Genomic DNA, 18,122 nt, shown 5'->3' with positions numbered 1-18,122 from the left:
CTTCACATTGCCCACGGGTGTCCACCTTGTACCTCCTTATGACTTTGGAATGCTGGGAGACTGGTAATTCTTGGGCTGTTTTAAACAATAAATATTTCAGCATAACTGGCTTAAAGAACTTATTAAGGAGGGAGGTGACCAAAATGAAATTGAATTATGAGCAGGAAACATGCTCAGTTAGTACTGAATTTCAGATAAGGGTGTGGAATCCTTTAGGTCAGAGATTAGGGCTGCAGGCTCCCCAACACCGCCGCCCTGCCCTGATCCTCGACATGTCCTGGCTCAGTGACCTTCAATGGGGATGGTGAGAATACACTGGCCAACTGCACTCTGCAGGCCCCTGTGTCTACATCCCTCCCAGTCTTTAAAACGGTATGGGGAAGCAAGTTCGAACATAAGGCACTTGAGCTGCTGCTTTAGAGTAATAGTCCGCAAATACCTGAGGCCCTTTCAAGCCCCTTTCACACACCCACTGGTCCTGAGAGGTGGACAGGATCGACCTTACTGTCCCTCCTTAATAAACAAAGATGTGGGCAGAGGTGGTATAAGTATGCAACCTCCCCTCACGACCATCAGTCTTACTGCCTCCCAGTACTAGATGTTTCTTATGTTGACTTCCCTTCCCCCTCGGATTTTAAAAATAATACATGTTTCATTGTGGAAAGTCTGGAGAATACAGAAAATACTAAAGTTAATCATTCACCCCACAACCCACCACCTGAGATAGTCTCTGTTAATGTTTCAGCGTATATCCGTCCTGTGTTTTTTCTATGCGTATATAATTTATTTTACTACTAGATTGGGATCATGCTGTATTTACAGATTTGTATCCTGCTTTCTTCTTTAATATACTGTAAGCATTTTCCCATGTCAATAAATATTCTTCAAAAATTAATGGCTATATGATATTCCATTATATGCATTGTGGTAAACAGTAGTAATTGCTTACCAGTATTATTCTTCCCTACTAATGGAGGAGACATCATGACCTATCCCTCCTCCTCCCAAAAATCAGTGCCTGCTGCCTTTCTGGGAGGCAGCGTGGGTCTTGTCAGCACTGCAGAACTGCAGGAAAGGGGAATGGGCGCCAGGAAGAGCAGACTAGCTCTGCCATACACAGTCCAGCAGGAGCCTTGGTGGCACAGATCATGACACAGCTAGATTAAGTGGCTAGATGATTCTATAATTTTTGTTAAGGAGAGGTATTTGAAAAGAGCAAGGTATCTAGCTGACTTTAAGAAGTCTGCATGTGAAAAAAAAAAAGCTGTCAATCATGTTTACTATGGTGTGGTTCAGTTACTGACGTTGGAGCTATTCTTCACTGCAATAGCAGAAGTGAAAGGGGCTACCCAGGGATGGGGAGAGACGTGTTATTCTTTCAAGAAAAGTGAAGGGATACCTGTCAACACCAGTGGGCATGTGACGAACACAACATGGAGAAGGAACAAATGAATGGCGTTCCAGGGACAGGTTATGTGTGCGAGGGAGGCAGGAGGGAGAGAGTTCTGACAACTGCCCTAAGTGAGAAGATGCAAGGAAACAGGTTTCTCGAGAGGGTGTGACTGACACACCGAGTCCCAGCACCCAGTCCTTGAGAAGATAACAGCCTTTTCTTAAGGCAGGGGTGGGGAGATTAAGCCTCAGTTCCTGAATCATGCATTGTACACAGTGAACCAACATTCCTGTGCATCTAGAATGGTGTTAGCTACACAGCATCCTTGGCAGAGAGGAAAATGTTGTCACTCCAGTCCAGAGTTCAGTGGTTCAGATGAACCCACTGAAAGGCTGTCTTAAAAGATCAAAATGATTCTCTGAGGCGTCTCGAGTCCGATTTGTGTTTTCCTTTAATGTAACACGGGAGATCCTGGGCCCTAGTCTCCAGCTCTACTGTATCCAGGTCTCACAGACCTGTACCTTTTCTGCATTGAACATAATTATAGCTGTATATACTTCCTGAATAATTACTGTGCCAGACACTGTGCTAAACACTTAATGTGCACTTACTAATTTCATCTTCATGACCATCTTATGAGGTACGTACTATTAGAATAATTCCCACTTTCCAGATGAGAATAATAAGGCATAAAGATGTTACGTACTATGTGTAAATACTATGCTCTATGTTGCTTCTGCAATCAGAAAAAAATGCAATAAAGTCTTATTTTAGAGAAAAAAATTTCAGAAGAGATTGAAATAGAAAAAACAGAATTGGAAAATGACTTGAACACATTTTTCCTTGTGTTTTTCTTTGAACACATTTTCCCTCGAACACTCCATTTCCAGATCCCCACACTGCATAGAATACCATAGCCCTGCTAGTCTCAAAGAAAGGCCCGTACTCACAAGCACACCAGTCCACGTTGGTGTGTCCAGTAAACACTGACTGAGCATTTACCATGTACCATGCATGACTGAAGTGACAGCATGCACAGCACTGTTCAAGGTGCGTGGGGACACAAACACAACTGAAAGTCCCTGTCCCCAAAGTGCCCATAGTGTGAGAAATCCATAACCAAAGCCTGGACAAAGTGCTACAGGATGCCAGCAGGAATGTGGGGTTAAGTAACAGTTTTATAAGTGACATTTGAGCTGAGCACGAGTTCGCCATGTGGAGGAGAGAAAAAAACTTCCCACCAAAAGAACTGGCCCCAACAAAAGCTCGTGTGTTTGATGTGATTATAGAACACAAGCAGCCAAGTAGGACTGAGATAAAGGCATCCCATATCTCAAGATGGCACACGGGAGTACCAGCATTTCAGGGGAGGAAAGTGCAAACCAGAAGGATCATGCTGGCCTCCCTATGGAGACTGGAGTGGAGAAGGGATAGGAAGGAAGAAAAGAGAGCAGATAGAAGGCTGCTGCAGCTACACATGATGGGTAAGCAGGGCCTGAACTGGAGTAGTGGCAGGTGTAAAAAAGGAGATGGAGTCAAGAAATACCTAGACATTGGAATAAACACAATTTGGCACTGTGGAAAGGCAAGAAAGAGCTCATTTAAACTCAGGTGGGAATGACTTTGGGGAAAAGATAGTCTAAAACATTGGCTCGACCAACCTATGAGCTAAACAACTTTGGGTTTGGGAACAGGAGGGTGGTGCTAAGAAGTATTTCAAGGAATTTGCAGATCTGTAGGGTCTCCAAGCATCATTTACACACTGAATGAAAAATGTTTTGGATATAAAGTACAGATGTTTTACAATACTGTATCACATGTTGATGTGATAAGAGTTCATTGATAAGCATTACTCAATTTATAATATCCTTTTGACCATCTGTATTTCTGTCAAAATATATTAATGATAAATAGCTATCATGTGTGGAAAGAAGATCCACAGAGTTCAGGTTTTAAAAAAAAACACCACCAAAAACCTCGAAATTGGAATGACTTAGCTCTTGGTAACAAGTATCAGAAATTCAAATTGAACTATCTTGGTCATGAAAGCATACCAGGATCTCTCTTGTAAGGGAAGGAGATGAACAACCGAGCTGTGCAAAGATGGAGACATCATGGGGGTCTCAGTTACAACAAAAACCCAAGTCTTGCTGTATTACAGGTGGAAGATAAAGGAACTTATAGAATCCTTTTATCCACAGTGAGTTATGACTTTCAAAACTATTATTTTGTCTTTAAAGTTAAAAAAAAAAAAACTAAATTTTTCTTGCTTTTTTCTTTGCTGCTGTAACAATTCCCTCCTCCTCCACCCCTCTCTCTCAAGACAGATGATAAGCTCACACAGGAATAAAGTCATGAACTCAGTAAACAAAAATACATGTTGATAGATGTAAAACACTACTATTTCATTCTACCCAAAACAAACATTCCTGAAACTAAAAATTTTTACTGTTTTAATGTCTGTGGTTATAACAGTTACTATTATGATATTAAATGAATCTATTTTCATATCAAAGGTACATTAAGAAATATAAACTGAGGTAAATTTTATACTAAAATTTTATGTGAGCCATAAAAGGTCACCAATAGTAAAAATGAAAAAAAGGAAAAGGAAAAAAGCAAGAGATAAAACCTACATAGGTCAAAAAATATGGTCACATCATACATTTTCAAGCATGTACATGCAAGAAGAAATTAAAAGTAATTCCAAATAGAGACACTACTGGTTAAACAAAGCCGTCTGAACACATGCATTTACCTTGACAACCTCCTAACCCTATTAAAATAGCAGTAAATTGGATGTTTTGGAGTAAGGCTTAACCTCAGTAAGGCAATGAAAATGAGAAAGAAGATGACAGCTGAAAAGAGCTATCAACAAAATTTTGGAAACTAAAAATTTTGGAAATTTTAGATGAGCAAGAAATATTTGATGTAGAAAGAAGACAGAAGACGCAGAAAGATTAAAGCCTACAAAAGACAAGGAAAGCCAAAAGCAAGATGACACAGCTTATACCAGCTCATGAGAGCAGACTATTAAATGCTTAGGAATTTTTACAAGCTGATTAAAATTGTTCATTAAAAATTATATAAATTTTAATTAAATAAGTTGTATTAAAAAAAAAGTTAATAAATGCTCAAAACTCCAGATACATGGGTGGGGTTTGAAACAGGCAACCAGCTTCCTCTCCCCCAGCTGCCTCGAACACATAACCAGGTGATTCCCATTTTACCTCCCCAAGATAAACCAGGAATTTTCCCTCAGAAGTTATTTCAAAGGGCTCTGCACCTAAGGACTCAAGCACAGAAGATAACTGAACACCTTACTGAAAACAGAAGAATCAGGTAGAAGATCTCCTGCCCCCAGTCAACTCCAAGAACACGAAGCTAGTACCCTTATGGCTGGGAAAATGGCCCAAAAGAAGGATCTGAAGAGAATGAAAGATAGGGATCTTCCAACGCAATGGCCAGATACCGGTCTTCTCACACTCAGGGAGGCCATCATTCACTCAGTCATTCACGAGATATGCACTGAATACTAATGCCCCAGGCTTAATGTCAAGGCTATATGGTTTTTCCAGTGATCATGTATGGATGTGAGAGTTGGACTGTGAAGAAAGTGAGGGCCAAAGAATTGATGCTTTTGTTGGACAATACTCTTGAGAGTCCCTTGGACTGCAAGGAGATCCAGCCAGTCCATCCTAAAGGAGATCAGTCCTGGATGTTCATTGGAAGGACTGATGCTGAAGCTCCAATACTTTGGCCACCTCATGCGAAGAGCTGACTCACTGGAAAAGACTCTGATGCTGGGAGGGATTGGGGGCAGGAGGAGAAGGGGACAACAGAGGATGAGATGGCTGGATGGCATCACTGACTCGATGGACATGAGTTTGGGTGAACTCTGGGAGTTGGTGATGGACAGGGAGGCCTGGCGTGCTGCAATTCATGGGGTCGCACGCAGAGAGTCGGACATGACTGAGCGACTGAACTGAAGTGAAATACAGCAGTGGGCAAGCCAACAACTGCAGGGTCAGAAAACTGAAGCCCATAGAACACCAGGCTTATTACACTCCCTGTGTTTATTTCCACTTTGTTTACCATTTTTTAAAAAATTATTATTTACTTGTGGCTTCACTGGGTCTTCACTGCTGTGTATAGGCTTTCTCTAGCTGTGGTGAGCACAGGCTCCTCATTGCAGTGGCTTCTCTTGTACCAGAGCATGGGTGTAGGGTGCACAGCCTTCAGTAGTTACAGCACACAGGCTCAGTAGCTGTGGCTCACAGGTTCTAGGGAACGTGGGCTCAGTAGCTGTGGAGCATAGGCTTAGCTGCCCCGAGGCATGTAAAACCTTCTCGGACCAGGGATTGAACCCCTGTCCCCCGCATTGGCAGGTGAATTCTTAACCACTGGACCACGAGGGAAGGCCGACTCTTGTTTTTTTAATTAAAAAATAAAAACACCTGTCATTTTCACCAGCCTTAGCTGTATGGGGGGCAACCAAGGGAAGGGAGTTTTCTCCCAAGCCAGAACAAAAATACTAGTGAGTAGGAAAATCCTGTGGACAGAGGAGCCTGGTGGGCTGCAGTCCGTGGGGTTGCTAAGAGTCGGACACGACTGAGCGACTTCACTTTCACTTTTCACTTTCATGCATTGGAGAAGGAAATGGCAACTCACTCCAGTGTTCTTGCCTGGAGAATCCCAGGGATGGGGGAACCTGGTGGGCTATCGTTTATGGGGTCGCACAGAGTTGGACACGACTGAAGCAACTTAGCAGCAGCAGCAGGAAAACCCAGCCCTCCTTCTGAGTTCCCCCTTTCTCTCACACCAGCTCTACTTTCAACACTTCTGACACCAGAATAGGGGGGTGGGTGGTTGCCGCATAGCAAACAAGTCTCTGACAGCGGCTGGGTGCCCTACAATTCCACTCAAGTCTGACAGCATCTACCTGGAGACCCTACAGGTTGAGGGCTCAGTCGTACAACACTGCCTTCCTCCACCTTTAGACACCCATTGCAAGCCCAGGTTGTTTCGTATGTTTCTGACCAACTGGTTATAGATTGGAGGCTCCATACCCACTCCTTGTGTTTAGTTTAATTTGCAAGAGTAACTCACACAACTCAGAAAAATCTTTTACTTACCCGATTACCAGTTTCTTAGGAAAGGATATATAACTCAGAGCCAGATGGAAGAGATGCACAGGGCCAGGTATGGGGAAAGGGCGCTTAACTTATGCTCTTGGAACACAGCAGTCTCCCCAAGCCTTCTAGGTGTTTACCAACCTGCTGCTGCTGCTGCTGCTGCTAAGTCGCTTCAGTCGTGTCCAACTCTGTGCAGCCCCATAGATGGCAGCCCACCAGGCTCCACTGTCCCTGGGATTCTTCAGGCAAGAACACTGGAGTGGGTTGCCATTGCCTTCTCCGGTTTACCAACCTAGAAGCTCTCTAAACCCTGTTTTGGATTTTCAGGGAGGCCTTGTGACACAGGTGTGATTGATTACTTCATTGGCCATCGGTGACTGATTCAACCTGACCCCCTCCCTGGAGATCAGGGAGTGAGACTCTAAGTCTCACCCCTCTAATCACCTGGTTGATTCCCCCAGAAACTAGCCCTTATCCATAGGCTGTTTCCAAAAGTCACCTCATTAATGTAACAAAAGACACATTTTGGGCTCTCATCACTTAGGAAATCCCAAGGGTTTTAGGACCCCTAGACCAGGAACCGAAAGAAGACCAAATGCAGATCTCTTGTTATAAACTGGGATATCTCAGCTTGCCTTTATCATCATCATCATCATCATCATCATCATCATCATCAAGCAAAGTGGAAACAGTAGGACCCAAATTGAGAGCACGGTGAAGGTGAAACTCAGAACAGCGCCGTAAGTACTTAGCAGAAGCATCTCTCCCCTGGGGAATCTTTCAGAGTCAAATCCTAGAGATCCTCATTTATATATTCTGAAAAGAGCTTCAGCTTCATTTTCATCATCCCATATCAATATTCTATTATACTGCACACTCCTGCTTTTTCCAGTGCAAAACACAAGAGAGGCAGACTCTCAGGAAAGAACAGAGGTAAAAGTTACATACATTATCTCAGTCAGTATGCACATCAACAAGGATTCCTATACCTTTTAACTGATGAGAAAACCAAGGCTCAGAAAGATAACTTGTTTGAAGTCACAAACTTGGAGGTGGCAGAGCAAGAATTTCATGCCTAGCTGTAATGACCCTGAAATTATGTTTTACCTTACTGTAACACACCAACTAACAAAATGATGTACAGTCAATTCTGAAGAAACCAGTCCTAAATAACTGCTCTCTTCCTTGTAAAGCAGCCAGACAGGCTGAAAGAAAAGGAAGGAAGGGAGGACGTCATCAACCAGCCTCTTTTTCCTCATCTCTGAGTTCTCAGGAATAATAAGAACTAGATGAAATAAGTACCTGCTCTAAGACACTAAGGGCTTTGTATGATTAATCTCATTTTAGTCCTTGCAACAGAGAAGGCAATGGCACCCCACTCCAGTACTCTTGCCTGGAGAGTCCCATGGATGGAGGAGCCTGGAAGGCTGCAGTCCATGGGATCGCTGAGGGTCAGATACGACTGAGGGTCTTCACTTTCACTTTTCACTTGCATGCATTGGAGAAGGAAATGGCAACCCACTCCAGTGTTCTTGCCTGGAGAATCCCAGGGACGGGGGAGCCTGGTGGGCTGCCATCCATGGGGTCACACAGAGTCGGACACGACTGAAGTGACTCAGCAGCGGCAGCAGCAGCCTCACAACAACCTGAAGGCATAGCCACCGTTGTGTTCCTAACTTACAGGTGGAAAATGGACACCGAAAGATCAGATCATTTAGCTAGCAATCAAGCTGGGCTCGAGAAGGAAAAAGGAAATCAAATATACCTGGAGACAAATGAAAGCAAAAATACAGTGATCAAAAAACTATGGGACACAGCCAAAGCAGCTCTAAAAGGAAAGTTTATAGCAATGCAAATTTACCTCAGGAAACAAGAAAAATTGCAAATAAACAATGTAACCTTACACCTAAAGGAACTACAGAAAGAAGAACAGAACCCAAAGGGAGTAGAAGGAAAGAAATCATAAAGACCAGAACAGAAATTAATGAAATGGAGATTAAAAAAACAATAGAAAAAATCGATAAAATTAAAAGCTGATTCTTTGAAAAGATAAATGAAATTGATAAGCCTTTAGCTAGACTCAAGAAGAAAAGGACCCAAACCAATAAAATCAGAAATAAAAAGAGAGTTACAACCGACTCCACAGACATACAAAGGACCATAAGAAACTACTATATATAACATATATATATATATATAACAACTATATGCCAATAAAATGGACAACTTTTTAGAAAGGTAAAATCTCCCCAGACTGAACCAAGAATAAATACAAAATTGAACAGACCAATTATCAGTAACAAAATTGCATCAGTAATTTTAAAACTCCCAACAAACTAAAGTCCAGGACCATATGGCTCACAGATGAATTCTACCAGACATTTAAAGAAGAGTTAACACCTCTCCTTCTCAAACTATTCTAAAAATTGCAGAGGAAGGAACACTTCTGAACTCATTCTATGAGGCCAGCATCACTCTGATACCAAAACCAGACACATATATTACAAAAAAAGAAAATTACAGACCAATACCACTGATGAACATGAATGCAAAAATCCTCAAAATATTAGCAAACCAAATCTAGCAATACATTAAAAGAATCATACACCATGATCAAGTCGGATATATCCTAGGGATGCAAGTATTTCTCAAAATTGGCAAATCAATCAACGTGATACATCAACCTAACAAGTTGAAGAATAAAAACCATATGATCATCTCAATAGAGGCAGAAAAAGCTTCTAACAAAATCCAACATCCATTTATGATTAAAAAAAAACTCTGCAGGAAGTGGGTATAGGAGGAACATATCTTAACATATTAAAGGCCACAGCTAACATCATACTCAATGGTGAAAAGCTGGAAGCATTTCCTCCAAGATCAGGAACAAGAGCAGGATACCCACTCTCACCACTTTCAATTAACATAGTATTAGAAGTCCTAGCCACAGTGATCAGAGAAGAAAAGGAAATCAAACTGGAAAAAAGTGAAATTGTCACTATCTGCAGATGACATGATACTATACATAGAAAATCCCAAAGATACCACGAGAAAATTACTAGGGCTCATCAATGAATCTCGAAAGATTGCAGGATAGAAAATTAATACACAAAAATCTGTTGCATTTCTACACGCTAACAACAAAATAGCAGGAAGAGAAATATAGGAAATTTACTATTGCATCAGAAAGAATAAAATACCTAGGAATAAACTTAACCTAAGGAGGTAAACTCTTCGCATGAGGTGGCCAAAGTACTGGAGTTTCAGCTTTAGCATCAGTCCTTCCAATGAACACCCAGGACTGATCTCCTTTAGAATGGACTGGTTGGATTTCCTTGCTGTCCAAGGGACTCTCAAGAGTCTTCTCCAACACCACAGTTCAAAAGCATCAATTCTTCCGCACTCACCTTTCTTCACAGTCCAACTCTCACATCCATACATGACCACTGGAAAAACCATAGCCTTGACTAGACGGACCTTTGCTGGCAAAGTAATGTCTCTGCTTTTGAATATGCTATCTATGTTGGTCATAACTTTCCTTCCAACGAGTAAGCGTCTTTTAATTTCATGGCTGCAGTCACCATCTGCAGTGATTTTGGAGCCCCCCAAAATAAAGTCTGACACTGTTTCCACTGTTTCCCCATCTATTTCCCATGAAGTGATACTGGATGCCATGATCTTCGTTTTCTGAATGTTAAGCTTTAAGCCAACTTTTTCACTCTCCACTTTCACTTTCATCAAGAGGCTTTTTAGTTCCTCTTCACTTTCTGCCATAAGGGTGGTGTCATCTGCATATCTGAGGTTATTGATATTTCTCCCGGCAATCTTGATTCCAGCTTGTGCTTCTTCCAGCCCAGCATTTCTCATGATGTACTCTGCATAGAAGTTAAATAAGCAGGGTGACAATATACAGCCTTGACGTACTCCTTTTCCTATTTGGAACCAGTCTGTTGTTCCATGTCCAGTTCTAACTGTTGCTTCCTGACCTGCATATAGGTTTCTCAAGAGGCAGGTCAGGTGGTCTGGTATTCCCATCTCTTTCAGAATTTTCCACAGTTTATTGGGATCCACACAGTCAAAGGCTTTGGCACAGTTAATAAAGCAGAAATAGATGTTTTTTCTGGAACTCTCTTGCTTTTTCGATGATCCAGCAGATGTTGGCAATTTGATCTCTGGTTCCTCTGCCTTTTCTAAAACCAGCTTGAACATCCGGAAGTTCTCGGTTCACGTACTGTTGAAGCCTGGCTTGGAGAATTTTGAGCATTACTTTACTAGCGTGTGAGATGAGTACAACTGTACAAAAAAGATCTTCACGACTCAGATAATCACGATGGTGTGATCACTCACCTAGAGCCAGACATCCTGCAATGTGAAGTCAAGTGCACCTTAGAAAGCATCACTACGAACAAAGCTAGTGGAGGTGATGGAATTCCAGTTAAGCTATTTCAAATCCTGAAAGATGATGCTGTGAAAGTGCTGCACTCAATATGCTAGCAAAGTTGGAAAACTCAGCAGTGGCCACAGGACTGGAAAAGGTCAGTTTTCATTCCAATACCAAAGAAAGGTAATGCCAAAGAACGCTCAAACTACCACACAATTGCACTCATCTCACACTCTGGGAAGGATTGGGGGCAGGAGGAGAGGGGATGACAGAGGATGAGATGGCTGGATGGCATCACCGACTCGATGGACATGAGTTTGAGTAAACTCTGGGAGTTGGTGATGGACAGGGAAGCCTGGCGTGCTGCAATTCATGGGGTCGCAAAGAGTTGGACACGACTGAGCGACTGAACTGAACTGAACTGAACTGAAGGAGGTAAAAGACCTGTACCTGGGGAATGTAGTCTTAAGCAGTCAGTCTGGACTTTTCCTATCAGCACCAATGAGGTGATCAGACCCATAGTCCCCTTCCATCCCCACAGGTAGGTTACAAGCCTAAAATAATTCAGTCTTTCCCCCTTCTGCCTGTAAGAGCCTTCTATTTTGTTCAACTTCTCAGAGCTCCTTTCTACTTGCCAGATCATTTGTCAAATGAGTCAATTTGATCTTTAAACTTCATTCAGTTGAAGTTTGTTTTTTAACAGCCCTCATTCCAGTGTCATTACAAAACCCAGTCCTATTTCCTATGGCCCAACTGTCAATCCCAAACCCAAATCATAAGAGAAGTTAGCTTCCTGGGGGTGGATGTCAAGCGGATACCACTTGGCCATCTTCCTTGAAGGCTGTGTGTTTCATTTCATTCTCTACCTCTGGTCTCTCTCGTCATCATCCTAACAAGCTTCCGTCAATATCACACCTTTAAGATTGCAGACTGGGTGCAGCCCTAAGAAGACAAACTACTCCCCTGCCTACTCTACCCTGAACACTTCCCTCCTGCCCTCTGTGCTCTCTCCCTTCACCTGGTCAGACACACACAGGTAGCCTTTGGGCAGCCCTCCACCTTTGAAACTCCTCAGCAAACACATTAAGAGTTTCCTCTTCACCAGAGCTGAGAAAATTATCCCATCTTAAAGGACCAGGCCGTAAGCCTCCTGATCTTAACGCTTTCTGCGGGCATGCATGCTAAGTCGCTTCTGTACTGCCCGACTCTTTGTGACCCCATGGACTGTAGCCCGCCAGGCTCCTCTGTCCATGGGATTTTCCAGGCAAGAATACTGGAGTGGGTTGCCATGCTCTCCTCCAGGGGATCTTCCCAATCCAGGGATCGAACCCACATCTCCTGCACTGCAGGTAGAATCTTTACCACTGAGCCACCAGAGAAGCCCCAACTCTTTCTGAAACAGAAGCAAAAAGTAAAAAGTCCTGCTCATCTGGAGGTGGCCATTCCAGACCCGGCAAACTTATTTTATGTGCTCTTTACTATAAGGAGAAGAGGGAGTTGGAGACAACAGAGGGCCTGGGTTAGCTAGAGACACCTATCCCTGTTTTTCTTGGTGTCAATTAGCATAATTTAAAAGACAAGGGTGGGGGAACTGGATATCTGTGTGCCTGCTTTCACGCTTTGAACTTTTCTGTCCTTTGGGGCTGATTATGGCCAAGTGACCCATATTTTAAAAGCATTTACAATAAAATGATGCACCTTCTTTTGTGCCATCAGCTTTCCCAAAGAAAAGCAAAAATGTTTTTAAATTGTCCCTTTTTGTCAACGGTAATGGCTGTGCTATATTTCAGCTCGTCCCCCTTGCGGGCATAGAAAGGGATGGGTAATAAAGGCACAGCTGTAGACACTTTATGGCCTGCTTGGGGGGTAGAGGGGGAGGAGGGGAGTGGAGGCAAGAAACAGATTGACTGTGTGTCAACAAATGCAGCTGGGGAAAGAGAAAGCTCTTAAAGAGCTCTGCAACTTAAAGTCCAAGATAAATGATGTTCCTATTTGGAAAGGAAAAAAAAAATGGAGGTGAAATTCAATAAAGCCTAGTTCAAAAGAAAAGGTTTCCAAAGGCCTTTTTTTGCAGCTAGGCAGCTCCCAAGAGAAATGAGCAAGAGTAGCCATAGGCAAGGGGGGTGTGCAGCCCAAAGAGACAACAAAAACCCGTCCAGGCTGACGCATTATGACCCAGGCCTGGCAAAGCTGGGCTCAATGGACCACCACCAGGTGGGGGGCGGGGATGATCTGGTTCACAGAAATGGCCCCAGAAACTGACACAGTCCTGTTTCAGGGCCTAGTCAAGCCTTGAAATGGAGAAAGGGCAGAAAAGAATGAGATGACATCCTAGGTGGTGAGGCCGAGTCATGTTTTGATAGAGATCATGTTGCATTGGAGGTCAGGAGATCAGATCAGATCAGATCCCCAGCTCCAACACCAACTGGCTTTGAAAGGACAGTGTGTCTATGTGGGGTGCTGGCCCTGACATCTCTGCAGCCCATGATGGATTATGAAAACTTTCCCCTTCCAACACCTCATTTGAATAGCACAAACATCCTGTGAGGTCAGTTGAGATCCTTGTCCCCCAGGTTACAGATGGGAAAACTAAGGTTCAAGGAGATGGAGCACTTGTTGAGGGTCACACTCTACACACTGTAGCAAGTGCAAGAGTCAGGACTTGTCTCCCAAAGCACCTGCCTCTGGAGCTCATGCTCTTCCTTTTCTATCCCTTAGGCCTCAGTGAATGGAGACAAGGGGCTTTCCTTCACCGGAAGCCCATAGGGAAGACCACCAGGAAGAAGCAGTTGAGTTTTCTTCCCACAGACTTTGGTGGGCACCAACTTTAAAGAAAAAGTTGTATCCATTAGGATGCAAGAAACAGAAACCTCAATCTGGTTTAAACAGCAGGAAACAAATTATCTCACAAAAACTAGAAATCCAAGGTACTTGATTCAGCAGCTCATAAAGTTAAAGAGAACACTGCTTCACCCCAAAGCTAGCAGCAAGATGAAAGAAATCCCAAATATGACATCACATCTGGACACGACAATATCTAAGAAGATCACCTTTTCCTATGGTTCCCTCTTAAGACTAAGGAAACTTTACCCAAATCCTCCCAACAGACTTCCTGAAGATTCTTCAGACAGGGTGGTATCACCTGCCCATTTTCAAACTGATTATTACTAAGGAGAGTAGGATTACCCTCAGTTAAATAAAGCCCAGACATGGAAACATGGCCAATGCCAGCTTCTGCCAAAGCCCAGGGAAAGGGATGGAGACAAAAGAAAAGAAAGGTTGATACTGAATTCTGGCAATTTTTAGGCAACCATTGCTGCTGCTGCTGCTGCTGCTGCTAAGTCACTTCAGTCGTGTTCGACTCTGTGCGACCCCCTAGACGGCAGCCCACCAGGCTCCCTCGTCCCTGGGATTCTCCATGCAAGAACACTGGAGTGGGTTGCCATTTCCTTCTCCAATGCATGAAAGGGAAAAGGGAAAGTGAAGTCGCTCAGTTGTGTCCGACTCCTAGCGACCCCATGGACTGCAGCCTACCAGGCTCCTCTGTCCATGGGATTTTCCAGGCAAGAGTACTGGAGTGGGGCAACCATTAGTGGCCACTAAGCCAATAGCATCCACTAAAAAGGTGAAAGATATACACAAGCTTTGATTACATACCCACTGGAATGGCTAAAATGAAAAAGATCAAATGTCTCAAAAGATTAAAGATGTTGGCAACCCAGATCTCTTAGATACAGCTGACAGGAGTGTGAATAGTACATCCACTTCAGCACTGAATAATGCTGAATATACATGTACTCTATGACCCAGCAATTCTACTCCTAGAATTGACCTAGAAAGAAACACATCCTTATGTTCACCATAAGATATGTACAGAATGTTGATATATCCATAAGAGCCAAAAACTGGGAAGTCACCCAAATGTCCATCAATAGTAGATCAGGTGACTACACTGAGGCAGATTCACACAAGACTGAGAACAATCTACACCACATGCATATTAACAAATTGAAAGATAAAAACTATATGATAATCTCAACAGATGCAGAAAAGCTTTGGACAAAATTTGACACCCATTTATGATAAAAAATAAATCCCAGAAAACTGGTATAGAAGGAACCTACCTCAACATAACAACAAACCTATACCACACGCAAACAACATGCATGAATCCCACAATGTTGAACAAAAGATGCCAGAGAATGGGTTTCCTCACAAAAACTGGAAGTCCAAGGTGGTTGATAGGTAGCTCCGTCATGGCAAAATAAGTTTCCTGTGGCATGCCATGTATACAAAGTGCAAAAACTGGCAAACAATCTCCACAGGTAGAAGTCAGGGTAGAAACTACCCCTGGAAGGTTAGTACCTCGAAGGGAGCAGGAAGAAGGCTTGAGAAGCATCCATACAGTTATGACATGTGACTGTATATATCTCAATATTTTAAAATACAGACTCGAGAGTCATACAAGTTGGATTTGAATCCCTGATGCATCAGTTTCTTGCAGTGTGATTTTGGGCAAGTGACTTCACCTCATTTTTTCATCTATTATATGGTGATAATTATAATATGCAATAGAAGATTTTGAGCAAGAAATGAGGCAATACAAAGTGCTTAACACAATATCAATAACATAGTAAATAATCAATAAACAGTATCTATTATTTTATTATTACTACTGATAACAACAATAACAGTGCCTTCTCAGGCATTGAGGGTACAGGCTCTGAAAAGCCTCAGGAATAAAGTTAGCAATTTTAGGGTCAATGGGGACAGGAGGCCTCAATGCAATAAGGTAAAGAAGACAAGGAAGAAAATGGCAGGCTCCACAGGCAACCCAGACCAGAGCTTCTCAAACTTTACTGGACATAAAAATGTACCAGGACCTGACTAAAATTCAGATTCTGCATTTTTTACAAAGTCCAAGGTGAAGCTGATGATGCTTTGAATAGCACAGACCACACTTTGAATAGCAAGGCTCTTTAACTTCTATGCAGAGTACATCATGAGAAACGCTGGGCTGGAAGAGGCACAAGCTGGAATCAAGATTGCCAGGAGAAATATCAATAACCTCAGATATGCAGATGACACCACCCTTATGGCAGAAAGTGAAGAAGAACTAAAAAGCCTCTTGATGAAAGTGAAAGAGGAGAGTGAAAAGGTTGGCTTAAAGCTCAACATTCAGAAAACTAAGATCATGGCATCTGGTCCCATCACTTCATGGGAAATAGATGGGGAAACAGTGGAAGCAGTGTCAGACTTTATTTTGGGGGGGCTCCAAAATCACTGCAGATGGTGACTGCAGCCATGAAATTAAAAGACGCTTACTCCTTGGAAGAAAACTTATGACTCTTTTCGTGCCTAGCGCAGCCATGGCCCGGGGTCCCAAGAAGCACCTGAAACGCGTAGCAGCTCCAAAACATTGGATGCTGGATAAACTGACTGGTGTGTTTGCCCCTCGTCCATCTACCGGCCCCCACAAGCTAAGGGAGTGTCTCCCCCTAATCATTTTCCTAAGGAATAGACTTAAGTATGCCCTAACTGGAGATGAAGTAAAGAAGATTTGCATGCAGCGTTTCATTAAGATCGATGGCAAAGTCCGCACAGATATAACCTACCCTGCTGGTTTTATGGATGTCATCAGCATTGATAAGACTGGAGAGAATTTTCGTTTGATCTATGACACCAAGGGTCGATTTGCTGTTCATCGTATTACACCTGAGGAGGCCAAGTATAAATTGTGCAAAGTAAGAAAGATATTTGTGGGGACAAAAGGAATCCCTCATCTGGTAACCCATGATGCTCGTACCATCCGTTACCCTGATCCCCTCATCAAGGTGAATGATACCATTCAGATTGACTTGGAGACTGGCAAGATTACTGATTTCATCAAATTTGACACTGGCAACCTGTGCATGGTGACTGGAGGCGCTAACCTGGGAAGAATTTGTGTGATTACAAACCGGGAGAGGCATCCAGGTTCTTTTGATGTAGTTCATGTGAAAGATGCGAACGGCAACAGCTTTGCCACACGGCTCTCAAACATTTTTGTTATTGGCAAAGGCAACAAACCATGGATCTCTCTTCCCTGTGGAAAGGGTATTTGCCTTACCATTGCTGAGGAGAGAGATAAGAGATTGGCAGCCAAACAGAGCAGTGGATAAAAGGATCTCTATGTGATATGATTGGAAAAGTCTTTGTAATTAAAGATAATACCAAGTGATTAATAGAAAAAAAAAAAAAAAGAAAAAAAGAAAACTTATGACCAACCTAGATAACATATTAAAAAGCAGAGACATTACTTTGCCAACAACTCTAGTCAAGGCTATGGTTTTTCCAGTGGTTATATATGGATGTGAGAGTTGGACTGTGAAGAAAGCTGAGCGCCGAAGAATTGATGCTTTTGAACTGTGGTGTTGGAGAAGACTCTTGAGAGTCCCTTGGACTGCAAGGAGATCCAACCAGTCGATTCTAAAGGAGATCAGTCCTGGGTGTTCATTGGAAGGACTGATGCTAAAGCGGAAACTCCAATACTTTGGCCACCTCATGCGAAGAGTTGACTCATTGGAAAAGACTCTGATGCTGGGAGGGATTGCGGGCAGGAGGAGGAGGGGACGACAGAGGATGAGATGGCTGGATGGCATCACCAACTCAATGGACATGAGTTTGAGTAAACTCCGGGAGTTAGTGATAGACAGGGAGGCCTGGCATGCGGCGATTCATGGGGTCGCAAAGAGTCGGACATGACTGAGCGACTGAACTGAACTGAACTGATCTGAGGTCTTGAAGAGCACCCCCACTCCAGTACTCTTGCCTGGAAAATCCCATGGATGGAGGAGCCTGGTAAGCTGCAGTCCATGGGGTCACGAAGAGTCAGACACGACTGAGCAACTTCACTTTCCCTTTTCCCTTTCATGCACTGGAGAAGGAAATGGCAACCCATTGCAGTGTTCTTGCCTGGAGAATCTCAGGGACGGGGGAGCCTGGTGGGCTACTGTCTAGGGGGTCGCACAGAGTCGGACACGACTGAAGCGACTTAGCAGCCACAGGTCTTGAAGAACACATGAGTCAGAGGAATCTGGAGTGAGAAGAGGGGTCTGTCTCTACCCTCTCACGGTGGAGACAGATCTAGAGATATAAAGTGTGTCAGATCAGTCGCTCAGTCATGTCTGACTCTTTGCGACCCCATGAATCGCAGCACGCCAGGCCTCCCTGT

The 18,122-nt window shown here is 43.2% G+C and overlaps 1 protein-coding gene across 1 annotated transcript; it reads left to right on the top strand.

Moving 5' to 3' along the window:
* The first annotated feature begins 16,245 nt into the window (after positions 1–16,245).
* LOC112584526 (40S ribosomal protein S4, X isoform) lies at positions 16,246–17,136 on the top strand. Its single transcript, XM_044941396.2, has one exon. The coding sequence runs from the start codon at positions 16,252–16,254 to the stop codon at positions 17,068–17,070; it is 819 nt and encodes a 272-aa protein (XP_044797331.1). The 5' UTR covers positions 16,246–16,251; the 3' UTR covers positions 17,071–17,136.
* Positions 17,137–18,122: the final 986 nt, after the last annotated feature.

The sequence above is a fragment of the Bubalus bubalis genome, chromosome 4 (assembly GCF_019923935.1).
Source record: "Bubalus bubalis isolate 160015118507 breed Murrah chromosome 4, NDDB_SH_1, whole genome shotgun sequence".
Lineage (NCBI taxonomy): Eukaryota > Metazoa > Chordata > Mammalia > Artiodactyla > Bovidae > Bubalus > Bubalus bubalis.
The sequence above is the reverse complement of the archived record's forward strand: the minus strand, read 5'-3'. Positions and strand labels throughout refer to the sequence as shown.